This window comes from Solea senegalensis, linkage group LG17 (assembly GCF_019176455.1).
Source record: "Solea senegalensis isolate Sse05_10M linkage group LG17, IFAPA_SoseM_1, whole genome shotgun sequence".
NCBI lineage: Eukaryota > Metazoa > Chordata > Actinopteri > Pleuronectiformes > Soleidae > Solea > Solea senegalensis.
The window spans coordinates 17,075,165-17,092,927 of NC_058037.1; the positions used below are offsets into that span (position 1 = coordinate 17,075,165).

Sequence of the window (17,763 nt, forward strand, 5' to 3'; positions counted from 1 at the left end):
AAGAATTGAATGCTGGGATGCGTAGTCTTCCTTAACTTTAAATAGTGGGCCGATATAAAATTAACCCGGCATTTTTGTATTGGCGTGTAGTGTTTAAAATACGCAAATTACGAACTATTTTAACATTGATAGTTTTTATAAAAAGTTGTTTCATAATATCATAAACTCGGGATGTTTGTAGACCAATTTATATTCGAGAAATTATTGTGTTCTCCGCGATTTGTTGACCATCTTTTTTTTCCCCAGAATCCCGTGACGTTTCAGGGAGTCAACAGCTTCCTGTTTGGGTTGTAAGCGGGTATGAACCGAGGAGCCTCGATAAACTCCTCGTATATGCACATTAATCCGTGATTTTCAAACACTTTTGTTCTGTTAAGTAAACACGCAAGCGACACAGGATGGCAGAAACTGGAAATCGATTACGGAAACTGCTCGAATCGCCCAATTTCGACCCACAGAACTACGTGAAGCAGCTGTCACAGCAGTCCGACGGCGACAGAGATTTGCAGGAGCATCGTCAGAAAATCCAAAATTTGGCCGACGAAACGGCACAAAACCTGAAGAAGAATGTCTACAAGAACTACAGGCAGTTCATCGAGACGGCCAAGGAGATCTCCTACCTGGAGAGTGAGATGTACCAGCTGAGCCACATCCTGACGGAGCAGAAGAGTATCATGGAGAGCATCACCCAGGCCTTGTGGTCCGCGGATAAAGATGAGACCTCCAAAGAGATGCAGGCTGCGTTCCCCAAAGAAACAGAGGAGGTGAAGCAGAGGACGCTCACCTCCCTACTGGAGAAGGTGGAGGGCGGTAAAAACATCATGGACACCCCAGGGAGGCACCTTGTCTACAATGGTGACCTTGTTGAGTTTGATGTAGACAACATGTCCCCCATCCAGAAGGTGCACGCTTTCCTCATGAACGACTGCCTGTTGATCGCCACCTGGCTGCCAAACCGAAGAGGAACGGTGAAGTACAAGTACAACGCCCTGTACGACCTGGAGAGCTTTGCGGTCGTCAACGTGAAGGACAACCATCCCATGAAGGACATGTTCAAGATCCTCATGTTCCCCGACAGTCGCATCTTCCAGGCAGAGAACAGCAAGATCAAGAAGGAGTGGCTTGAGATCCTGGATGAAACCAAGAAGAACAAAGTCACCAAGGACAGGCACAAGAAAGAGGAGGAGCCGCCGACGTCCCCTGTGAGGGCTGAAGTGTCCACCAACCCTTTCGACATGGACGACGACGACCCTGCGGATGCTGAAGAAGGCGTGGACCTCAGCCTCGAGTGGATCCAGGAGCTTCCAGAGGATCTGGACGTCTGCATTGCCCAGAGAGACTTTGAGGGCGCTGTGGACCTGCTAGACAAGCTAAATGAGTACCTCAAAGACCAGCCGGTCAACCAGAGGGTCAGAGAGCTGCGGTTGACGGTGGACGAGCGTGTGCGGCAGCTGACGGAGGTCCTGGTGTTTGAGTTATCTCCAGATCGGTCACTTCGTGGAGGACCTAAAGCTACCAGGAGGGCTGTTTTACAGCTGATCAGACTAGGTCTTTATCTTTAAAACATCGCACACATCAACAATAAAAGTCAGGTCTCACATGTGCACATCATTCACTTCCTCTTTACGTTGCAGGTCAGTCCACAAAAGCCTGCGAGCTGTTCCTGAATAACCGAGCCGCCGCGGTCCATACGGCCATACGGCAGCTTCGCATCGAGGGAGCCACGCTGCTCTACATCCACAAGCTCTGCAACATCTTCTTCACCAGCCTGCTGGAGACGGCCAAGGAGTTCGAAACAGACTTTGCGGGAAACACGGGCTGCTACTCAGCCTTCGTGGTCTGGTCCAAGTCAGCCATGAGGATGTTTGTGGACGCCTTCAGCAGTCAGGTAAGAAGACGAGGAGAAGATCAAGGGGGATCTGTTAAATGTGGGTTCTTCAAGGATGTCTGTGGTAGAAAATATAGAAAATATCAGCGAATAAATGTATAAAAAAGTTTTACAAAAAGTGATAGTTAAGGTTGGTTTTCTGTCTTCCTCAGGTGTTTGACAGTAAGGAGAGTCTGTCGACGGCGGCCGAGTGCGTCAAAGTGGCGAAAGAACACTGTCAGCAGCTGGTGGACATCGGCCTGGACCTGACCTTCACGCTGCAGTCCCTGCTGGTCAAGGACGTCAAGGCGGCGCTGCAGAGCTACAAGGACATCATCATCGAAGCCACCAAGCACCGCAACTCTGAGGAGATGTGGAGGAGGATGAACCTCATGACGCCCGAGGCTCTGGTCAAACTCAAGGTACGTTTTTAGCTTCTGTGGTTGTTTCCATTATTTTATTTTATATGTATTAATTGTCCTGTTTCCATTTTCAATTGGGGGACTCTTTGGCGTCACATTTGTCGTCGTCTTCTCCACAGGACGAGATGCGCAGCTGTGGCATCGGCAGCTTCGAGCAGTACACGGGCGACGACTGCTGGGTGAACCTGAGCTACACCATGGTGGCCTTCACCAAGCAGATGATGAACTTCCTGGACGAGGGCCTGAAGCTCTACTTCCCCGAGCTGCACATGGTGCTGCTGGAGAGCCTGAGGGAGATCATCCTGGTGGCCGTGCAGCACGTGGACTACAGCCTGCGCTGCGAGCAGGACCCCGAGAAGAAGGCCTTCATCCTGCAGAACGCCACGTTCCTCCACGACACGGTGCTGCCCGTGGTGGAGCGCAGGTTCGAGGAGGGCGTGGGCAAACCGGCCAAACAGCTGCAGGACCTGAGGAAGAGCAACAGGTCTGTTCGAATCAACCCAGAGAGCACCACGTCTTTGGTCTGAGACTGACATTTGTACAAAAATAAAAAAGGTGAGTGAACAAAACACATATTCTCTGAGTGGATTTCAGAAGAAAACAGCCAGATATTGGTTGTTTTTGAGACTGTGGGACATAGCACCTGATTTACCACTGACTTTTATTAAAGTTCCTCTTCATTTTGGCAAAAAAAGATGAAAAAGTATCTGTATTAGGGCTGAAACTATGAATGACTTTCATAATTGATTCATCTGTTGATTATTTACCCTTATTCACGCAGTTGTTTGGTCTAAAAATGTCAAAAATGGGTGAAAACCTTGAAATAATGATGTTCTCAAATGTCTTGTTTTGTCCTCAAAGCAAAATTATTCATTTTTAATGATTTATTTGTTAAATGGAGCAAAGAAACCAGAAAATATTCACATTTAAGAAGCTGAAAAAAACATAAAATGTATTTAGTTGCAGCCCTAATCTGTTTTCTCATCACACTGCCAATGGTTTGGAGGTGACTGGTTATCATGTTTGGTCCAAAGTCACGCTAAGTTAACTGAGGACTGATGAAAAGGGATGACTGAAATAGAGAATGCACTGGTAAATGTTCACTGTTTTACTCCAACAGTGAAAAATGTACACGCTTGTGTTTGATTGTAACATAACATGTAATAAATGTCATCACTATGCACTACCACATAACTCGGTTTTGTTTTTTAATTTGTGAAAGATAAAGTGAACACAGGCTTGTTTACATGGACAAAAGTGTCCTATATTCGTATTTTTATAGTCCATTTTAATGAAGATTCTGCACATTATCACAGCTGTATCATCAGCATGAATGAATAATGATAATAGTTAAATAATAATAATAAAATATACAGAATTTAAAGGCATAAAAAGCATCAACATTTGACTAAACTACATAATAACTTTAAATTCTCACATAAAACAAGTTTGCTAATACTCATTTGGCTTATTATAGTTTCCAAAAAGAGAGAAAACGCAGTAGTGAACACATACTGGATTGGTCTAAATTGTCTGCTGGTATCTTACTGACCGCCAGGGGGAGCTCAACACCAAACATACGCTAAACAATATGAATGAAAGGACTAAGGTCAGGACCCACAGATGTGATGCAGGAGGGTTATCATATACACTTCAATTCAAGATTTACTTGTAAATATTGAAAAATAATCATTTAAATCCCAGAAAAGGCTGCTTTAGGCTACTTGTTGAAAATCAGATTTGTTGTCACATTAATGACACTTGTGTAAAAAGCACTGGAGACACAAAAACAGATGAAAGGCAGCTTTATTTTCACAATAAAACACCTGCGTAAGCACATTATCATTACATCTTTACAACATAAAATCACAATAATTCATTGACATACTGTCAATTTTACTAGTGTGTGGTTGTGGCAGAAACTATGGAAAATATGGTTAATTTGGACGCAAATGTTAATAATTAACAATTAATAGCAGTTTCTATAGTGATGACCTTTGACATATAACATATCGTGACCTTCAAGGGATTTTTTTAACCACCTTTTCCTATATTTCAAAATAAATCCCACATTTAAACCTAATTTTCATGCAGATTATTGTGTTTTGTGTTAACCATCCTCAAAGTCATATTTATATATGTATATATTTTTTTTAATGAACTAGAAAAAATCAGTACAACAACAATAACAATAAAGACGTGAAAGGATTCTAAATTTGGTCAAATGACACAAACACATCCTCCAGTTTTCCCTGTGGTAAAATCCAATAAAAAACCATCTGTGTGATTTTACTGAAACAAATGCTTCTCTCTCTGTGTGTGTGTGTGTGTGTGTGTGTGTGTGTGTGTGTGTGTGTGCAGTGAATATCTTTGCTGCGATCATTCTCTCTCCGCTTCACGGCTCGTCGTCGTGTCATAATCACGGCTGTGATCGAGGGCTTTGGGGGAAAAGCCTCGGGTGAAGTTATCAGCTTATCCTCAGAGAATCACCTCAGAGCTGCAGCGAGCGAGCGAGCGAGCGGATGAGAGGATTATTCCACCGGAATAATTCAACTCTCCAGGAAAATTGAGAGTCAATATTGTATTATTATTTTTTTTTAAAAAAGGAAAGGGAACATTAGGCTGTTAGTTTTAGCTCCTGTATCTAAGCTTCTCAGCAACATTTCAGATTACAATGACTTAGATTCATCTTTTCAGCCCAAGTTTTTTTGCTTTAAATTAATAAATTTTTACATATTTGCAGTTTAAAGGAAACTCATAAAAACCAGTCAGGGGTAAAAATCTATATTTAAAAGGTGATGTATGTAAGAAATGTATAATAATAAGGCATAAAACGAGAGATGAAATAAACTGCTGTTAAATTGTAGTCAAATTTGTGGGCCACAGTCTCTGTTTATGTTTTGGTCTTTGGCTCCGCCCACGATTGCAGACGGAAAAAGCTTCAGTCCTGCTCTTAAAAATGTCTAAACCAGAGGAGAGTTATGCACATATCTCACTTATTTTTTATCTCATTTGCTTTTCTTTTCGCCACTATTTAATTTCACTCATCTCACTTATCTTATATCACTTGTCTTGTTTTTTTTATCTTATCTCCTTTTCTCCTTATTTCCTCATCTTACGTTTATATTACCTTATCTTATCGCACTTATCTTTCCTTCATAATCATACTTATATTATTTAACTTTCGTTATTTCACTCTTCTCACTTATTTTATCTTCTCTTACCTGTTTCGCTTATCCTATTGTATCTTATTTCACTTATCTCTTTTAATTTTTATCTTAATTTATCTTTTTCTCACTGGCCTTATTTCATTATCTTATCTTATCTCATCTTATTTTAAGTTTATCTTCATTTCTCTTTTCTCATTTTTTCACTTGCCTTATTTCCTCATCTTACCATATTCCGTTGATCTTACCTTATCTTATCTTATTATACCTTATCTTAAAACTTATCTTCAGTCCTGTTAACGAACGATGACAAACTGTCATCACTGTGACGTCAGAGCCTTATTAAAATCAAACCATCATTGACTCAAACCCTCAGACCACACGCCCCTCCTCCTCCTCGCCTGCACATGCGCGGTGCAGCGCAGGGAGCTGTCCGCGTCAGTCGGTGCTGAAGTCTCCTCGCAGAAGCATCGTCGCCACCATCGTCCTCGTCCTCTTCTTCCTCCGCAGCCAGGATGGAGGAAGAGTTAAAATGTCCCGTGTGCGGTTCCCTCTTCAAGGACCCGGTGCTGCTGCCCTGCTCCCACAACGTGTGTCTGGCCTGCGCGCGGAACATCACCGTGCAGACGCCGGACGGCGACACCGCGGTGCAGAGCCGCGCGTCGGGCGGCAGCTCGGACTACGACTACCTGGACATGGACAAGATGAGTCTGTACAGTGAGACGGACAGCGGATACGGCTCCTACACGCCGACGTGCCAGCTCAAGTCGCCGAACGGGGTTCGGGTGTTTCCGCCAGCCATGGCTCACCGACACTGCTCGCTCACCTGCCCGCTGTGTCACCGGAGCGTCTCCCTGGACGAGCGGGGGCTCCGGGGTTTCCCTCGGAACCGGCTGCTGGAGGCCATCGTGACGCGGTACCAGCAGAACCGCGCCGCCTCCGCGTCCTCTTCATCCTCATCTTCATCCTCCTCCTCTTCCTCAGCAGCGGTGAAGTGCCAGCTGTGTGACCGCAACCCGGTGGACGCGGCGGTGATGTGCGAGCAGTGCGACGTCTACTACTGCAACGCCTGCCAGCAGCGGTGCCACCCGTCCCGCGGTCCGCTCGCCAAACACCGGCTGGTGCCGCCGAACCAGGCGGCTGCAGGTGGAGGTGGAGGAGCAGGATCGGGAGGGACCGGGCAGCAGCAGCCGCATCAGCCGCCTGCCACGGCGCGAAAACCGGCGACCTGCGTGGACCATGAAGCGGAGAACTTCAGCATGTTCTGCTGCAGCTGCAGAGCCCCGGTGTGTATGAAGTGTCTGGAGGAGGGAAAACACGCCAAGCATGACGTCACGCCTCTGGCAGTGATGTGGAAACAACACAAGGTGAGAGTCAAAGACGCCTTTAATTGATATTAATCATCTAATTAACTCTAATGAGTCTGTTTACACACACGTTCTTGTACAGCATTCTTACTGAGGACACACCATTGACATAATGTATTCCCTTACCCTTACTCTTAACTTAAACCTAACCGTAAATCCTAATAAGACCCCCCAAAAAGCCCTTTAAAGTTATAAAGATTCACTTAAAATGTCCTCACTCCCCATGGTATATAATTCTTTTTGGTCCTCACAAATGTACACATACAAGAACACACACACAAACTTGTTTTTATATCTTAGTGAGGACTTCACAGGGACATAATACATTCCCTAACCCCTTACCCTAACCTTAACAATCACAACTAAGTACCTTAACCCTTAACTTAAACCTAACCTAACACCAGGTCTTAACCTTAACCCTCACAACTTAATGCCTTAACCCTTACCCTTAACTTAAACCCCAATGAAACCAGGTCTTAACCCCCCCAAAAAGCCCTTTAAAGTTGTGAGAATCACTTAAAATGCGACACAGATTAGCCCTGGACTCGTTTGCCTTGTTGTCATGGAGACATACAGTATTTCACATACACATAGAGGGGGCTAAAGGTCGTCAGATGGATGCAGTTTGCAACTTCACCCACAGATGCCGCTAAAATCCGACACACTGTTCCTTTAACCATCACGTCTTTCCTCTTAATCTTAATCACAACCTATAATTCTGACCTGAAAACCACACCCTATGAGCCCAGAATGCAGATTCATGCCATGTTATTATAGTCGCATAAATCAATCAAATGTGTTTTCACACCAAATCCTGCAGAATCTCCCGCGTTTCCCTGACGCCACTGTGCGTGCGAGTGGATGTAAATAAATGATTCACAGTCGGTGGTGCTGTGTGTCTCTGGTGAATTTGAAAGTGGAGCAAGGCTGAGGTCAAACTATTAATCACAGGGAAGAGGGGGAAGCACGTCGCGGGGTGCAACACCCTCTTTGTGTGTCGTATGTGAGGGGAATTTGTACCAAAAATGAAGAGAAAAAAACCACAGTGTGATTAATGAGAGTTTATGCAGAACAAGTTAATAACTGTCGGCGCTAAAATATGTGTCATGACTTGAGTGGAGGTCACCGTGCCGCAGCTGTTTCATGTTTTACTGGCCCACTTATGAAGAGGAGGTCAGTGTTGTTCCTCAGGCAGGAGCAGGACACACTGAAGTGTGCTGTGTACTGTAATGGCAACACATCGTAACACGAATAAAAGAGTGCATTCACACCAGCCCTTCTTCATCAAACCCCAGTCCGTTTGCCCACCAAAAAACCGTTGGTAGAGGACTAGAACGCAGGGCATTGTGGGTAAACACAACTGAAACATACGCGTGTAGAACGATAGCCGGGATAAAACACCCTACTGTAATTATAATGTATTTATCTTCAATTTAAAAGGTACTTTTTCCATGACATGACACTTTCCTTTTCCCTTTTTGTTTTACTCTCTTAGCATGAATATTGTATTGTTTACATCAGGGGTCACCTCGAGTGTCAGTAGGGGGCCGTCCTAGCGAAAAAAACTCCAACATTTATGGTGATAGTTCACATAATTTCAAAATAAAAGTGGTTGCTTGGATATGGAACGGTAAATAGACGGATTTATGATGCAAAATTACAATAAATACAGAAATAACTTGTAGTTAACACCACCAAGTGTATTAGTAGTGTATGTTAAATATGAGTTTATTATAATTGTTTTCCATTATTGTATACCATTGCCCTGATTGACTAAATAAAGAGCTGCATTTGCCATGATTTCCTAAATTAAAATCTGCGTTTGTTTTAATTTAATTTAACTCTTAAAAGTTAATTTGCCCAGAAACAGCTCAGCCAATCCCTAAATAAGACAAACAAGAAGTGGTCCTTTAATTGTATTGTGTCTAAATCTCCATGTTTGGGACATTTTAATTGTATTTATTGTATTTTTAACACATGCAACACATTTATATTTGTAAACAATTGATATGAAGGTCTAAAACCAAGAAACCCAATTTATATTCTCGAATAATAATTCTAATAATCTAGTTTGTTGGAACTACATGAGGGCTAAAACACAGCTTTACCCTCCACTAGCTTTGATTCTTCTTCCCCCGCCCCCAGCCTGCCAAATATATCACCCTGCTATTTCATTAAAGGGTGATTAAAGTGAGTTTTATGATTTAATTCACGTTTTAACGAGTCTTTCATTAATTTCAAAGATTAATGAGCTCGAGGTGGGGTCAATTTAAGTTCACGCTTTTCATTGTGACCTAATTTGCTGTGAAAATTGAAAGCACGGCGCTTTTGTCCTTAAATTCTGTTTACACTGTTGATGAAATAAGGACTTTTTTTTACACTTTTATTCTAAAAAACACCCCAGATTTGATTAAACAAGGTTGATTTACAGTATTTTTTACACTACGTTACCTTTGTCAACATATTAACATGGTCCTGGAGGCAAACGATAAAAAGGTTCAAATGTAAGTGAATACGACGAGAAGCTGCATGTGCAGTTTGTGTGATATTACATAATTAACCATAACCTGTTTAATAAGGTCTTCATCATCATCGTCATCACACCTTTTTTCAATTATTCGCTTGATTATAAAAAGTCAATCACTTACTGCGACTATTTGTAATATATTAAATAGATAAAAGACTTATTTATTTGTCAGTGATTGTGACAAAGTGACAAATCCTTCTACTACAGTGACGACCTGTAGGTCGCAGCAGCAGCAACAAGTATCCAGTTAGTGGAAATGAAATTTACAAGATTTCTTGAATGCATCTCGACCTGCTGTAGATCGGGGTGTCAAATGTACGGCCCACAAGGCCAGAACTGGCCCCTGAAAAGTACACTATAGAAAAATATCAACAATAAAACCTGTTTAGAAATGTTTTTATGATGCACAATTAACCAAAACATACAGAAATAAGTAATTATTATAACTTAATATTAGGTGGTGGGCTGCATGAAAGTGATTGGAGGGCCGCATATGGCCCTGGAGCCACGAGTTTAGACGGCTGGCAGCAGTTACAGGGAATAAACTAACATTTATAAGTAAATAAAAGATCTATTAAGTCAAGTTCCTTAAGTAAACTAGCACGCGCCCCCTAAAAATGAGAAATGGCTGCCATGAAAAAGGGCGAGATCACCGTGTGCCGTGCATGTGTCAAGTATAAAAAAACAATCGTAAAATATGAATATTTTATGCTGTATTTGCTGGTATAATACTGCACTACAGTGGTGTAGTGTTGTTGTCATGACACGGAGGCTGTGGATGAACTTTCACTGAGGGGAGGAAGAGGAAAGACCCACTGATCCAGTTTCCTACAAATCAGCCGAGCAGAAGACACATGGTCTATTTAAAGCACGCACACACACACACATACACACGCACACGCTCATGTTCACACATGCATATAAAACCATGTGACCTGGCTCAGTTAGATCTGGCATCACTCTGTGTTAAATATTGAATAAAAAAAGACATGATTCTGCATCCGAGTGTCACTTTAACATAAATCTAGTCTTTCATATGGTAAATAATCAATTAATGGCATAAATACAGGTGTTTTTAACAAGTTTAGGGATTCATTTGGTTGTGCTTTTCATGCACAGACAGTGGTACATGTTGAATATTTTATGGAAACCTTATTTTATTGCCCTCTGGAGTGAAATCATGGAGGTCCCTCAGATTTTTTGCCAATTTAAATGTGCCAAATCATCATTTCATGTGTTTTTTTAAACAAAATAGGGACAGGCAGAGGCGGGAGGTAAATGTTGAATGTTATCGGCGAGAAACACAGGAGAAAATACACACAGTTTTGTAGGAGAGTGAGACAAATATACACCCCTGCAGTTTTTGTCTCCTCTCCTCTCCCTTTGAACACAGTTAATACACAGCCTGGGGGTTTGGGGATCTGAACCACCGCCCGCTGTTTACTGGCCGCTTATTTAATTCTTAGGACGTTTTTTTTATCCATCCAAACTCTGCTCGCTCTTGCTGTGACTCTTTCTGCGGAGGCTGCTGAAGGCAGCGCTGTAGTGCTGCTAGTGTTTCTTTTCTTTTTAATGTCCTTGATCCATACACTGGTTGTTGTTGTTGTTGTTGTTATTGTTCTTCGTTGTTAGCTGTATGCACTTTCAAGGTGAAGTCAAGTAAATCTCGTTGTACAACTTGTATAATGACAATAAAGGCATTCTATTCTATTCTATTCTATTCTAGTGGCTTCTCAATTTAGGGAAACTTCGAGCAATAACTACATTTGGACATATTGTAATAAATATGTCACATTAAATGACCTATTAAAGAAACATTTGACACAATATTGTAAGCAATAGTAGGTCCCATACCTCAAAATGTGTTTGCACAACATACAGTAGAGTATATTGACGTTTTATTATGTTGCCACTGAGGAAAAACACATTTTGTTGTTCCAGCTTTTGTGCAGAACAAACAATGTGACAAGGCCCGGGATCAATACACATGAATGCAGATTAAGTTAAGAAAGAAAATAGAAAAATAATAAATGTATACAGCACATTTGCAGCAGCAGAGTAGATGTACAGCAAGAGAATTTTAAATAGATGAAGCAAAGAGGAGCAAAGAATTCATTCATGTATGTGGTAAATTATGACTTTATGGCTGTTTAACGCAAAGTGAAAATGATGAGTGAGCGGCGCAGACGAGCAGATGGCCAGTGGATGTGTGGGCTCACAGTCATGATGTAGATTCATTCTGGTGCAGTAACTAAGGAAACTAAGGAAAACTCAGAATATTATTTATTATCACCGCTCGTCGCGTGTCATGTGATTAGCTAGCCTTTTTTTTATTTTTTATTTTGCCGCGTCGCTCCTGGCCCTTTCGGCATGCACAGTGCACGTGTTAAGAGTTTAAAATATGAATCATTCACTTTCCATCTCTTGTTCCTTCATCTAATATTGACAGTGAACACTTTTGTCTCTTTTGTGGCTGCTGTGATAAACGTTTCTGACAAGCGTGTTTTTGTGTTGTTGTTGTTGTTGTTGTTGTGATCCCGTGGTGCAGACTATTTCTGTTCGTGAAGCTTTTATGTGGATTGAAAACAGTCACTCTGCACGGATTTATTGATTATTTTGCCAGATTGTTAATAAAAAAAACAGACTGGAAGCACTTGGATGACATATTTCACAGGTTGTATTTTCTTTTTGGCTGCGTTTGTTTCGTCTGACTTTGAGCAAAATGACTGAAAAAGTAAAAGGATTCAACTTTCCAGCGATGTCGGTTATGGTTCAAGCAAGAAACGATTAGATTTTGGTCATGATCCAGATCCAGATGTCGTAATTTCACGTGTAAATCATGCGAGATAAGGGAGGACACGTCTGAAAACTGAGTGGCTTTGGCAGTGTTCTTTAGTTGAGTACAAGTTTAGTATTTTATACATACATACATATATATAATGATCGGCAGTCATCTGTACAGCAGGGACACGACATGTCACTCTTCCTTATGATGATTCCTCATCCTCATCAACCTCTACAGCCTCTACAGTAAATACAGTGAGAACAGAAGAGGCCCGAGGATTGAGCCTTGTGGCACCCCACAGGAAAGAGAGAGGAGCTTTGAGAGGACACAAAGTCGTCCGGATGAACAGAGATTTTTCTGTGAAACAAATAAGATAGTAGTGCAGTGTTTGGAATCTTATGTCGGTGGGTTTGTGAGCTTGCCGTTATTTCTTTTAGTCGCCAGATTTTGGTTAACAAGAAGCCTGGAACAAAAAAAGACCACTTAGGCCCATGTTGTTTTGAAAGGTTCTCTCCTCGCAGTGTCATGAGGAAAACACACAAACACAGCACGACATGAAGTAACTAAAGGCTGTGCTGCTGGACGCTGAATGTAGGTTAATGCACACTTCATCTCCTCTGACTGTGTAACCCAGTCTATTCAGAATAGACTCAGGCAGTGTGTGTGTGTGTGTGTGTTGTCAAATATAGTCCAAATGTGAGTGTGGGAGTATTTGTGCTCTATTCCTGGTAGCCAGTCGGTGCTAATGCCAGACCACCGCGAAGAGTGAGGATGTATTGTGGAAGAATGAGCATCGTAGCCATGGTTACAAGTGGCTGCTCATTCATTAGGATGTGAAATGCCAGCATCTATACACATTTGTCAGCGTCTGTAACATTTTCTGTCACGCAGCAGCAGCAAAGAAACCTCAACATGGTACATTTGCACAGCAGCCGCTATGATAATCCCATAACAGATACATCAACCTTTACAAACATAATTTGCACTTGCTTTGTGACAATTACGCCCCTGGCAGTTTACTCCTCTAATACATTTATTAATGTGGAAGATGCCCTGATCAATTATTGATCAGGGGGAGGACGACGACAACTGCATGCTCTTAATTCTTTTGCTCCGCCGCTCTTTTTGTTGCCGTGGCACTTTCTTTCTTTCCCTCCCCTGTGAGGAAAAGTCAGGGTGATAAAAAAAGATGCTCACTTTCTCCTCCGGGAGCTCAGTCCGGCCTCTCTGGCCGTAACCACTGATGCCAGCTATGGTTTATTATTATTATACACGATGACCGAGGGGGAATTTTTCTTCCTGTGGGGATAAAAGTGTTGAGCAAACTGTGAAACATCTCACCAGAGCTAAAAAAAAAAAGCACTTTAAATGTAGCTTTGAAGATTTTTGCCTCCGCTTGAGTGGTAAAACTTTATGTCTCACTCACTCACTCACTCATATAATTTTCAAATATTTTATGGTCGATAAAAGCCACAGGAAACACTCAGCTCAAGTGTTTATGAATATGAAACATGTGCCGGACATGAAATAGATGTTGCAAATCAATGTCCAATCACAGCAGTGGAAACAAGCACTTCCTTTTTTTTTTTTGCACATTTGCAGCGGGCATGTTTGGGCATTGACCCTTATGCCATAAATATTGATTTGTTTTATACATATAGAGGCCTAAAAAGCTTATACAGCATTTTCAGTGGTGTTTAAATGCTCTGCAACGTCTGCTCCACATTGTGGAGCATGGTTTAGATCGGCCTGGCAAGTTATTTACCTGATGTAAGTGTTTAAACAGCATTTATATGGTACATATATATATCTATTTATTGGGTTAGACAAGAAGTAAACCATGATAATAATTGTATTTAATGGACAGGGTAACTCAAACTTAATGCAGGTTACATTCATTGCATTAGGTCTGTGTTCCTTAGCTTAAAATATACAGTGACGTTATAAATTCATTGCCACATACTATTAGCTTCAAATTACTATAAATTTAGAGCCGCATGCTAATGTTTAACGACTTCAAATTTTGTTCGAAAAACCTTAACATTAACCACATTAACTTAAACAAAATACAGCCATACCTTTATAGCTATGCTAATTCTAAAGTACAAAAACAATGTGCCACATCCTTAGCTTGAGCTACAACCATAAATTCATAGCCACACGCTAACATTAGCTTCAAATTACACTACAAAACCTGTGTACCACATTAGTTTGACATTTAACACAGTCATAAGTTTATAGCCACATAACGTTAGCTTCAAATTATTCAAGAAAAAACATGTTCCACATTAATTAGCTTTAAACTAATACACCCATACGTTTATAGCCACATGCTAATGTTGATCTTTTTCAAATTTCACGAGAAGAACCATGTTCCACATTAGCTTGAAACTTATAATCCAGTCACATGTTTATAGCCACATGCTAACGTTAAACTAGAAAAACAATGTGCCAAATTAGCTTAAAGGACAGCCATAAAGTCATAGCCACATGCTAATGTTAAACTAGCAAACCTGTGTACCACATTAGCTTGAAATTTAACACAGTCATAAGTTTATAGCCACATAAAGTTAGCTTCAAATTGCTAAAGATAAAACATGTTGCACATCAATAAGCTTGAAACTATAATACAGCCATAGGTTTATGGACACATGCTAATGTTAGCTTCAAATTACAATCGCAAACCTATGATATTTGTGATATCTGTTTGTTGTGTGTGTGAGAGAGAAGATGAATTGTTTTAAACAAAAAATAGATTTATTTTATGTTAAATCACAAGATAAATTGTTGGCTGTAAACATTTTGAAAACATTTTCATCGTCTTAGAATTGTGCAACTCGAGCTTTAACCCAGGCTGTTTTTGGCAGTGGAGGGTGATGGTGGGTGAGAGGATGAGGAGAGTGACCAGAGACTTGACCTCCACCAGATGTGAAGCACGAATATCAATGTAACACAGCTGGATGACCAGACTGAGAAACAGATTGTTTTGCTGTAGCTTTGCTGTATTATACTGTAACACTGTAAAAATTTCAATTGTACATTTTTAAAGTCTTTATTTTAGAAATTTAAGGCCTGTGATGATTATTTATTCTCACATAAATCACAATAATGCATCAATGTGCTTTCCGTATATATTTCGGTGGAGTTTTGCCATCACAAGAAGCAGAATTAGCTTTTTTTTCCTTCACTGCATGCACAGAGGAGGAAATCAAAAGCTGTATTTTAACACATATATAGTGAGTGTGTTTGCACGATGAGGCACAGACAGTGTAGATTTTGTGGAGGTGGCAGCGTCAGGAAGTGGCTCTGGGTTGCAGCCAAAGGCAACATGCGATTTAGACATGATTTTTTTTTTTTTACAGGAAAAACAAGATTATGCGATGGCTCAGCACTGATTCCAGCAGTACACATGTTTATTTTAATGGCAGATCCCATTCAAAACCACTTCTGAGGAACAAAAGAGGTGGAAAATGTTAGAGTACAGGGTGAATGATAACAGAGAATGGCTTATAAATGCAAATGAGAAGAAATGAAATGGGGAGGATGGAAGTAAAAGTGGGGATTCAGGCTCGGCTCCTCCCCCTGCTCCTCTCCGTGTCCCGTGGGTATAATTTTGACAAGGTCAATGCCGCCGTCAGCCATTTCAGGGTGTCAGCCAAACACATAAGAGGCACCTATTGTTCTTCTGTTGTCCACAGCAACAGAGGAACCACTGTCTGCAGCAACTAAACGCCACAAAACACCGTTTCTCTACGACACTGATCAACATTTTAAAAGCTTACTTTTGGGAATGTTAAGTCTCTGATTCATGTTAGAGCAAATATCTAAAAGATATTTTTTTTTAGATAGTACATCAGTAGATTCTCGCTTTAAACCACTGGAACTTTAACCTGGAGGTCTTTCCAACACTGACCTAAATATAGATGAGGTTTTGGAGGCTGTCTGGATTATAAATTTTGTGATATGAGTGTTGAAAATGATCTCAAAATGCAATGGAAATATTTCTGGCATGAGTTCTGGTAAAGAACCATGACCTGTATGTGTTTCTATTTAGTTTTCATAGACAGAAACTGACACCTCATAAGGCCAGAACAACTGAAATTTATGAGTATATTAAGTACATAAGTGAATGGATCTACAGTTCACTGTGGCTCTGATGTCCTGAAATAAGGATGTGTGATAATGATTATTTTAACATTGATAGAAAGTGAAGAGAAATACGCAGGAATGGACTTCCGCGACCCTTCAAAAAATAAATGTTTTTTAACTTGCGTGATTTTTCACTGGTTCTGTTTGAAGTCATTATAATTTGAAGCAAAAACCTTGCTTTTTCCGACATAACATTTGTTTTGTTTGTTAAAATTTACATTTTTATGATTTTTATATTGAAAAAGACAAAAATCTGTACTATTATTATTATTATTATTATAATAATATTTGAGTTTTAGGTTTCTCCCTCCTCTCCCTCATATTGTTTTCCACATTGAAGCTGCGTCGTATGAGCGCAGCAGCTCAGCCTCCATGAATGTCACTGGTCTCTCTGAATGTCACAGACTGAATAAATGGTCTCGTAATAAGATAACGAGATAATGGCACTTGACCGTGAGAAGGTGTGCTGAGGCCCCCTGACAGTGGCCCAAAAAGAAAAATGACACTCCGGTTTGTGCGAGTGATAAAAGGAGAAATAATAATAAAAAAAAAAACAGGTCAAGGGGAGAAGAAAAGAAACAAAAGGAGGCAGGAAATTCAGTTTTCTCAATCAGTTTCAGCGTCAATGCCATTTGAGATTAATTCTCGTTCTTGTCTTATCTTGTCTTTCCTTTTATTCTCTACATGGTGTTTCTCTTTTGTTCCAAATATACTCCCTGGTTTGTCACACACTGGTCGTTTTCCCTCAGGGCAGACGTGTCACACTTGGACACCGTTATATTCACTGTAGGACGACACGGCGTCACGACTGCAGCCAAATTTAGACGTGGATTCTCTGAAGGCAGCGAGTGGGTAGAGTGTAGAGTGTGAATAAGGCTTTCCAAAAAAAAAGGGTATTTTTAAACTTCTAAATCATGATTCTTTTTTATTTTATGTTTGTTTTGAGGACAAAGGATAGGGGCTTTTATGAAAACCTAATACATGTAGGCCACAACAGGGTACACTGAATTTACTAAAACAACATAAAAATCCATTTTCAGTAATTACAGCATTGCCTAATGGATTTATGACAAAGCAAGGGAATCAATTTGTGATCTATACGTTCATTTGCTGTTTGGCCCTTAAAAAACAACAAGAGGAAATATTGGTGTGTCTGTATTTGGTTTAGGACTGTTTTTCTTCCGGTTCTGTTGTGTTTATCGTTGTGACAGTGTTTTATTTCACCTTTTTTCCATGGTCCCTTTGAAAAGAATCTCACTGTTTAAATAAAGGGGGAAAAAACTCCTATAGGCTTGACTTATAATCCTTCTTTTAGAAGTTTATGTCACATTTTGGCAAAGGAGCAAAGATCATGTACGAGTTTCACTGAAAGTAGGTTTCTGTTAAGAGAAATTCAAAGCAAACCCAACAATAAAAACACACAAACAAACACAGTGGATACCAGGAGGTTAGTGACAAACAGAGTGACACTGACTGTCA

At 40.8% G+C, this 17,763-nt stretch overlaps 2 protein-coding genes across 5 annotated transcripts in view; both read left to right on the forward strand.

Moving 5' to 3' along the window:
• The first annotated feature begins 247 nt into the window (after positions 1–247).
• exoc8 (exocyst complex component 8) lies at positions 248–5,161 on the forward strand. Of its 2 annotated transcripts, XM_044048790.1 has the most exons (5): positions 248–1,548; positions 1,635–1,888; positions 2,041–2,289; positions 2,409–2,844; positions 4,651–5,161. In XM_044048790.1, the coding sequence occupies exons 1-4, from the start codon at positions 399–401 to the stop codon at positions 2,814–2,816; spliced, it is 2,061 nt and encodes a 686-aa protein (XP_043904725.1). In that variant the 5' UTR covers positions 248–398; the 3' UTR covers positions 2,817–2,844; positions 4,651–5,161. The 2 variants fall into 2 exon arrangements, with proteins under 2 accessions (XP_043904725.1, XP_043904724.1); XM_044048789.1 differs by lacking the exon at positions 4,651–5,161 and having other exon boundaries at positions 2,409–3,480.
• Positions 5,162–5,864: 703 nt separating this feature from the next.
• LOC122784566 (tripartite motif-containing protein 67) overlaps positions 5,865–17,763 on the forward strand; it is a 31,686-nt gene continuing 19,787 nt past the window's right edge. The window contains exon 1 of one of the 3 annotated variants that reach the window (XM_044049882.1): positions 5,865–6,823. In XM_044049882.1, coding sequence (XP_043905817.1) covers positions 5,972–6,823 — 852 coding nt within the window. In that variant the 5' untranslated portion in view covers positions 5,865–5,971. The remainder of the gene's footprint in view (positions 6,824–17,763) is intronic. The other 2 variants (XM_044049883.1, XM_044049884.1) reach the window with 2 other exon arrangements.

What these genes read in the sequence shown, in the direction of transcription:
- exoc8 (XM_044048790.1), top strand. Translation starts at nt 399, where the DNA reads ATGGCAGAAACTGGAAATCGATTACGGAAACTGCTCGAATCGCCCAAT. An exon ending in TTTACAGCTGATCAGACTAG is followed by an intron (nt 1,549 to 1,634) that starts GTCTTTATCTTT and finishes TTTACGTTGCAG; the next exon opens with GTCAGTCCACAAAAGCCTGC. An exon ending in AGGCTCTGGTCAAACTCAAG is followed by an intron (nt 2,290 to 2,408) that starts GTACGTTTTTAG and finishes TCTTCTCCACAG; the next exon opens with GACGAGATGCGCAGCTGTGG.